The sequence below is a fragment of the Aptenodytes forsteri genome, unplaced genomic scaffold, assembly GCF_000699145.1.
Source record: "Aptenodytes forsteri isolate BGI_AS27 unplaced genomic scaffold, ASM69914v1 Scaffold79, whole genome shotgun sequence".
Lineage (NCBI taxonomy): Eukaryota > Metazoa > Chordata > Aves > Sphenisciformes > Spheniscidae > Aptenodytes > Aptenodytes forsteri.
In genome coordinates, this window is record NW_008794776.1 from 2,631,142 (window position 1) to 2,639,216 (window position 8,075).

The window sequence follows — 8,075 nt, forward strand, 5'->3', positions numbered from 1 at the left end:
AGAGGTCGGGGTCGCGCGGGCGCCCTGAGGCAGCCGAGGGAGGGCTCTCCCCGCCTTGGTCTGCGCACCCAGGTGCCGTGCCAGGGCTGCTGAGCGGGGCGTCGGAGTCTGTTTTTCCTGGAAGATGGAGGGCGTTAGGTAAACTGCCTCCTTCTGCCCCGGGTACGGCAGCCCCTCGGTGACGGGGAGCGGGTCCGTCAGGAGCCGTGCGGCGGCGGGCGCTGCGCCGCAGCCGCTTCGAAAATTCCTGTCGGGAAAGGACGGGAAAGCTGCAGGCAACGCTGCCCGCTCCGCTCGGCGCCGGCGGGCTTCTGGTGTATCCTGCAGCAGCGCAGGTTTGATAATGCATTGCCCTTGTACGTTCAGGTGGCTTTATCTTTGCACTAAAGCTTCCTCACAGCCTGGCCAGTAGTGCTGCAGACGTTGTCGCATTTTAAGGCAGCATTTAAACCTTGCTTGGGTTTGTATTAATGGCATACGTGGCTGTAACGTAGTTACGGGTTAAATCCTTCTGCCCCTCAAACGGCAGCGCTTTGTGAAACGAGAGATCTGGGAATTGCGTGAGTGACGCCAGGCATCACCCTGTTGTTACAGCTTCCATCGTCTCCAGCGCGTGACCGTGTACGAGAGCACTGGCCTCCCTCGGTCTCCACGCTGGCTGCCGTCTCGGTCGTCATGAGTCCGTGTGCCCAAAGTGCCTGTTGACCATCCAGTGTCGTCTTCGAATGTACCCGGTCAAGACTCAGCATGTGCTGCAGGAATCCTCTGTGTCTGACTCCTAGAAATAGAGTAACTGGATAAATCTGCTGGAATGATAAAGAAGTCAAGTGGTTAAATTGAGTTAAAAGGTCAATGACCATTGAGATGAACTCTCTTTATAGAAGTTGGGCAGGAGGCAATTCTGTGACCATAAAAACCATTTCATAGCAAAATAAAGCGAATATAAAAGTGAAATCAAAGGTAAATGTGGATAGAGCTTTGGAAGTGGTAGACCAATGCACTGTTTTATTGAGAATGAGATACTTCATTAGGTTAACTTTCCAAAATAGTACTTCACATAGAGACTCATAATTAGTTTTGAGAACAGTTTAAAAAAAATGCCGCGACCTTTAAAATAACGCTGGTACATCTACTACATATATTAATGATTTATGATAGAGTATTTATGATCAAATGTAAGTTTTAAGCTTTGTAATTGAAGATAATTGCTTTAATGAGATTTTCTGTAATTGTAACATTGTGTCTAATACCAATCATTATACGATTTAAAAACCCTCTGGAGAAAATCTTAGAAATCTTAGTGAGCGCTGCACATCTCATTTTCCATGCATTGGGCTTAAATTTGTACCCTCTGTGCCTAATTTGTTGTTTTCTTTAATTGATGTTGTTGCATGAAATTTTTCCTTTTTGGTCATTTGATACCCTGATAGAGATTGGTCGCCTAGCTATCACCTCTCTGTAGGATGTTGTTAAAAAAGATCTTCATGTTGTCAGGTTAAAGAGCGGGTAAGTACATTCTAGACTAGCATGCTGATTGATTTGCATCTTCATGGTTTTGAGGTATGCGATTGCATGGTGGTACGGTAGAAAGCTGATTTGACCAACTATGTAACAGTCTGTATTGCCACTTTCTTTGGTTCTTTTTGATGCTCCGCTATTTTAATTACTGAAACTGCAATTTTTAAAAGTTTCTCTGCAGGTGGAATGCCTCCTGTTCCTCAAGTGGCTCAACAGATTAGCCAGGAGCAAAGCCAACAGCAAAATGGACCAAACTTGTCAAGTTTGCATAGTTCCTTACCTGCTCCACACAGCAGGAACACAGCTTTTCTTCAGCAAGTACAACCAGCAGGCTGTGTTAAGAAGCACGTGCTTTCGGTCCCAACTCCAGTTCCTGTACAGCAACAGGTATCAGATTTGCATATTATATTGTATGCGGCTTTGAACGGCTGGTTTTTGTGTATTGTAATTGCTGTTGTCGTCTATTCTGCACCATTAAATAGTCTGTCTGAATACTGGGAAGAGAGTATCCTCAGAAAACAGAGCGGTAACATGTGTCTTGTTAAGAAAATCTAGACAAGATTAATTTTTGGCACTTTACTGCCACTTTCTCTGGAAGTTTTACTTCTGTGAAGAACGTATCTGTTCATTTATGTCATTTGCGATGGCTACCCAACTCTCAGTTTAAATGCTATTGTGCTGGATTTTCATTGAATCATAGAATCATGGAATCACAGAATAGTTTGGGTTGGAAGGGACCTCTAAAGGTCATCAAGTCCAACCCCCCTGCCGTGGGCAGGGACATCTTCAGCTAGATCAGGTTGCTCAGAGCCCCGTCCAACCTGGCCTGGAATGTTTCCAGGGATGGGGCATCCACCACCTCTCTGGGCAACCTGTGCCAGTGCTTCACCACCCTCAGCGTAAAACATTTCTTCCTTATATCTAGTCTAAATCTACCCCCTTTAGTTTAAAGCCATTAATCAAATGAATGAATCAAATGAATCAAATTCATTTCATGCTTCAAAGCATTTTTCAAATGTGTCTGGAAGGTTGCAGGTAAGTAAGTTACAAGGTGCAGCAAGAAGGAGCAGCGTGCTAACCTCTCACTGTGTCCGGGCAGTGTTGTCATCTGTGTTTTGTATTGAGACTTCGTGGATGACAGAATTTATTACTCCGACCTGGGGAGAAAGGAGCAAATATTTTCAGTAGGTTTTACAAAAGACTACCACGCACTAATAATTTGCTTCAGATAGCTGTTCTGTAGCACAGCTGGGTATAAATCTTTCTTTACAATAAAACTTTGTCTTCATTTAAATTTAGAGTGCGCTGTAGATAGCTGTGTCTCTCTCTTGGTTTTAATTGGTGGTGTGAACATGCCGTATGATTTTTCTTGAAGAAAGAAAAGGAATGAGAAGGAATCAGGCAGATTCTCTAGCAAAGTAGAATTTGTTCTCGTAATGAAATCCTAAAAGGAGATTTAATTAAACAGAAGCAATTATTTTAACATTTTATGCAGCATATTTAGAACAAGGTGGGGGAAAAACACAATGAGAATTTGTTGCTTGTGCTTACTTGCCAGCGGTTGCAGGACACTTACATGTGTTAATAAAAATGCCATAAATTAAACGTATTTTTATATGAACTTTGTAGGGAATTCTGTCCATCTGCCACTTGGCAGGGCATTTCAGTTCTGTGGAAATTCTCACTGAATCAGCCCTGCTCTTCTGATGAGATATAGAGGTACCATATTTTAGGAGGAAAAAATAAAATTCTAAAGACTGATTACCACTGCATCCCAAATTTCTCTACTGATTTTACACAATACCGCTGCATCACAAAGCCCTTCAGAGACTCCACATAAATCTGCACAAGATGTGTTATTCATTAACTTTTAATAAAGTGCAACTTCAAACAGTGTAGAATGTTTCCAAGGACTGAATAATCATTTCTATTGGTTATTCATGAAACATTTTTGAGAGTGTCTCTGTCTTGGTTTTGTGTTGTGCAGTAGGAAACATAAGTTTAATTATGTTTACTTGAAGGAAAATGAGATTCTGCAGCAAGTAACAGCACTGAGGAGGGAAGGTTTATGGCCTCTGAAACGTCTGCCCAAACTCCAAGAGGCCCCACGGCACAGATCACACCATGACTATCTTTTGGAAGAAACGCAGCGGATGGCAACTGATTTTGTTCAAGAAAGAAGGTGGAAGATAACAACTGCCAAGAGAGTAATGTGAATTTGGTATTTTCAACCAGAAAGGGGGGAAGAATAGGCAGCATTTTCATGGTTAGGATGTGGTCACTGAGGATGCGCGAGTTTTGGTTTCCCTCTCCACTGTGTTTGTAAAGTTTGGGCAGTTCTCCTAAAGGGATCGTATTTTTTTCTTTCTTTAGAAATATGCTTGTTAGAACAGGGTGAAAACTTACAACAATTTTACGGTTTTATTCAGCTGATTTTAAGTGTGGCTCGTCATCACGAGGATATGATACTTCATAAGGAAAAATGCAAGAAAAGAGAAGAGAAGCAACTGAGGACTGTTGCTGCTTTTACTGCTAGAGAAATTGAACATTTCTGGTCCACCATTAAACAGGTAAATGTTAAAAACAGAAAAAAAAAATCTAAAGAGGTACTGAATAAAAACCTGTTGGACCATAACAGCGAGAATCTTACAACTGAGCTTTGCTCAGCCCACGTGGTGACTGTTACCTGTTGGTAAAGATAGCTTCACGTTACGGTTGCGTGAATAATTGCAGGCCTTATGTGTCATGGAGGAGAGTGCTTCACTAATCCTCGTTGGTGCAGCTGGCTCGCTGCGGACATTTATGTTTTGATGTGAGTTATTCTTGGGTAGCTCTCGCTTATTATGTGGATGACTTCTATTCATGGTCAGTTTTGTACACGCTGTTCTGTTCTTCGAGTGCTCTGCATTGTAGCCGTGTCTGATGCCTGTCTTACTGTTGAAGGAATGTTAGGTAATCCGTAGCTGTATTTGAAGCTAAGTGCGTTCATGTTTGTCATTTCCTTCTGCTCTTTTCCCCCCCTACACTCTCTCCATTTTAGGTGGTAGATTTAAAACTGCAAGTAGAGTTAGAAGAGAGGAGGAAGAAAGTATTAAACTCACAGAACATCTCAGAAAAAGGTAATAAGAACCTAGGACTTTTTTTAGCATGACCTTTTTTTTTTTCTCTCTTTTGCGTACCAGTAGTATTAGTATAAGCTTACCAAAATAAATGTTTAGGAGCTAGTGTTTTGGTCTTAGTTTCGAGTCATAAATATCTCCTTTCTTGAGCTTGCTAACTTCCTGTAGCTTACTAAAGCTTTGATGAACGCACTGTGAAGGCTTTTTGTTGCTGAGCTCTTGTTTGTATTGGGGTTTAGTTTTATGTCCCTTGGGGGCCATGCATTAGACTGAATTCACTAAAACTATCATGTGGGCACCTGTGTCCCACTGCAGTTTGCCCTTGGTCACGTAGTCAAGTTTGATAAACTGGATTTTGCATTATTCTTACAGTGTTCAGAATTCTTCTGTTCTTTAGACCCTGGCTTAGCTGTAAAAGGCATCAAATTTGTTAATGAATTATTCATCTCGGATATGGCGGCACCACAATTTTTATTATTTTGTGCAGAAATAAGAGACTGCTTGAATAAGAAAGAGAGCCTTCAGAAGGAAGTGGTGCTTCCAGATCTTCTCACATCTACTGTAAAGAAATACATGGGAGATTTAGCAGACACCGCTGCTGTTGCGGAAGCGTTGTTACCCAAAGGCAGTGCTCAAATCACAACAGTAGTAAAAAGTGATGCTCCGTCTTTATGGTGCGGCACTCTTGGAGAGTATCAGAAGACTGGACTAGACTGGTTGGGAAAGCTGTATAAGATGAACCTCAGTGGCATTCTGGCTGATGAAGCTGGACTTGGAAAAACAGTGCAAGTTTTTTTTGCACACCTGGCATGTAATGAAGGTATGAAATATTGTAGATCTTTTATTTTATAAATCTATATTTTTAACAGTTCATTAGTGAATGTGTTTTCAGTAAGAGGAAAAAAAATTGCTTTTAATATGTATCGCTTAAAGAAATGTACCTGGAATAAATTTTATAAAACAGGATACACAATTCCTTTCATTGTTAGTGCATGTGTATGTTGTTTGTATATACACAATTGCCTTTTCTTGTAAGTTCTGAAGCGGTATGCAGTCATTTCCAGTCATGCTGTACCTTTTATCTCTACAGGTAACTGGGGTCCTATTCTTGTTTCACGAAACTTTAATGTGCTGAAGTGGGAGATTGAACTGAAATACTGGTGTCCTGCTTTGAAAATTCTTCTGTATCTTGGGAACCCAGGAGAACTTTTTAAAAAAAGGCAGGTATTGTGGAACGCTGTTTCATCTGCACATGTACTGGGTAACATAAGCATTACACAGAAAGAAATATCAGCCCGAGTCACAGTTATACCATTGTAGTTAAAAACTTCAGTATAGTGATATCCCAACCTGGTTCTTTTCTCTTTTGTTATGTAGCATACTGGAAGAATGAAGACATTTCCTCATTTCATGAATGCTAGTTCATAAGCAGAGTTTGGTATTTACCAATAAAATCTGCTTTGATGACCAGCAATGTCTGGCTAGCCTTTTTAAGTTGTGTGTATATACTTACTGCCATGATGTCCCTTTGCACAGACGTTTTTGACTAGTACCTAGTCTCCGTATGGGGAAACTCACATCTTTGCTCCAGTGACTTGTACCTCATCTTAGTATTTGCAGAAGTTTATTAAGAAAATGTGTCGAATTTAGCCATTTTTTGGATGAGAAATTGATGCGTAATCCAGAAGAAGCAACAGGAAGTTTGGTGTGTGTTTTGTAGCTTGGAAGCCATGTATGTGTTTTCAGGCTTCAAAACTTCACTAAACTGATTTGCAAAATATGCTTCTTCCTTTTTTTCCCCCCCTCTATTTTTTGTATTTTCAACTTCCATAGTTACAAGGAACTTCTTGGGTTCCTCCATTAATGCTTTTACAACATACAACTTTTATCCCTCCTTTTGGGATGATGTGTATTTTCCAGTTACTTTTCAATTTCTTTCTTTATTGGAGTCCTTCATATAATCTTAGATTTACTAGCAATTTTTCACTTCTCTCTTAAGTTTGTAGAATTGGGCCATATAAATCATGTCATAGCTTTTTCTTGCCTTGTGACCTGAGCAGAGCAGAAGAAAATTAACGAAATTGCCTTAGCTTTGAGCATATTTATTCCTTTAGTTCTGCGACTTTTCCTTTCATTCTTGCAATTTTATCTTTGTGTCTTGTGTTTCTAATTTTTCATTTGCCTTTGAAAGTAAGTATTAGGATGTTAATTCACACATTTGACAGCTTCTGCGGTCAAGTCCATAATAATTTTGATACTTCTGGGTAGAATTCACCTAAAGATTGCCACATACGAATCTTAGAGATCAGAATTTATCCATTCAGTATGAATACTATTGATAACCTGTAACAACAAGTATAAGTATTCTGAAACATGTCCAAACTCTTCAAGGAACAATTTAAAAATGTATAAGGAAAGATGGCTTTTCATTGCCAGTTGTTTTGGATGGCTAGGAAACTTGGTCTACTGTGTTTTGTAGGAAAAGTTCTTTCTTCTTTAAAAAAACAGTTTCTGTTAAGGGTATTTTATATAATGTTTCAAACATCACGACCAGAGAGTTAAACTGAGCATTCTCTTCCCTTTTGGAATTTTGAGAGCTTTGAAGAACTGCGCTGGGATGAAGTGCAAGATAAGATAATCTATTCTAATTCCAGAAGAGGAAACACTTAATAATCTTGGCTCTGAAAGCCACCAAAAAAGCCTTTAGGATTTTTGTGGTTTTTATGTTGCAGAAATGGACTGACCCCAACTTTAATGTATGTATTGCCTCCTGCAAGCAATTCTTTAAAGACTGTGAAGCATTCATGAAAGTACGATGGACGTACCTAGTTTCAGATGAGAGGCAGAACGGTAATAATATGACGGAGAAGCACTGGGATGCAACATTCTATCTCCAGAGGGCTGAAGCATTCATTCAAATTTTTCATTTTGCTTTTGTCTACCTTAATTGTTGTCTTCGTTGTTCACAGTCATCATCATTTACTCTTGATGGATACGCTTCTGCCTACTGCCTTAAAGGATCTGTGGGCCATGGCCCGTTTCCTGATTCCAGGGATTTCCCAGTCCTATCTGGATTTTACAAAGGTAACATCTGAGGAGGGGAATGAAGATGATTACCAGAGAGTTGCAGTGAGAGTATGTCTCCCTGGAGGATAGTGTCTTAATACTGGTATCTCTTTCTCTGAGGAAATACAGTTAGGAATTAATGTTTTGTATTCTTTTAGGTAGTGCAGTCATTTATTTTGCGGAGGTCGAAAATTCATGTTGAGAAGCAGTTACCAAGGAGATAGGAGCAGGTGCTTACATGTACTTTTTCTAATTGGCAGAAGTCAATGTATAAAGACTTCTTGTCTCAACCAAGGTACATCTGTTGAGTAGTTCTTAATTGTTCATTCATCATTAAAGTTAGGAACCGTTCCAGTTACAACAAGAGAGCTT

General features: G+C 40.1%; 1 protein-coding gene across 1 annotated transcript; it reads left to right on the forward strand.

The window, feature by feature from the left end:
- Positions 1 to 678: 678 nt before the first annotated feature.
- On the forward strand, positions 679 to 7,626 carry LOC103894899 (E1A-binding protein p400-like). Its single transcript, XM_019470776.1, has 9 exons — positions 679 to 789; positions 1,689 to 1,905; positions 3,540 to 3,725; positions 3,948 to 4,088; positions 4,559 to 4,637; positions 5,125 to 5,457; positions 5,728 to 5,861; positions 7,370 to 7,487; positions 7,607 to 7,626. The coding sequence occupies exons 2-9, from the start codon at positions 1,705 to 1,707 to the stop codon at positions 7,624 to 7,626; spliced, it is 1,212 nt and encodes a 403-aa protein (XP_019326321.1). The 5' UTR covers positions 679 to 789; positions 1,689 to 1,704.
- The last annotated feature ends 449 nt before the right edge of the window (positions 7,627 to 8,075 follow it).

What these genes read in the sequence shown, in the direction of transcription:
- LOC103894899 (XM_019470776.1), top strand. Translation starts at nt 1,705, where the DNA reads ATGCCTCCTGTTCCTCAAGTGGCTCAACAGATTAGCCAGGAGCAAAGC. An exon ending in CAGTTCCTGTACAGCAACAG is followed by an intron (nt 1,906 to 3,539) that starts GTATCAGATTTG and finishes GTTTACTTGAAG; the next exon opens with GAAAATGAGATTCTGCAGCA. An exon ending in ACACCTGGCATGTAATGAAG is followed by an intron (nt 5,458 to 5,727) that starts GTATGAAATATT and finishes TTATCTCTACAG; the next exon opens with GTAACTGGGGTCCTATTCTT.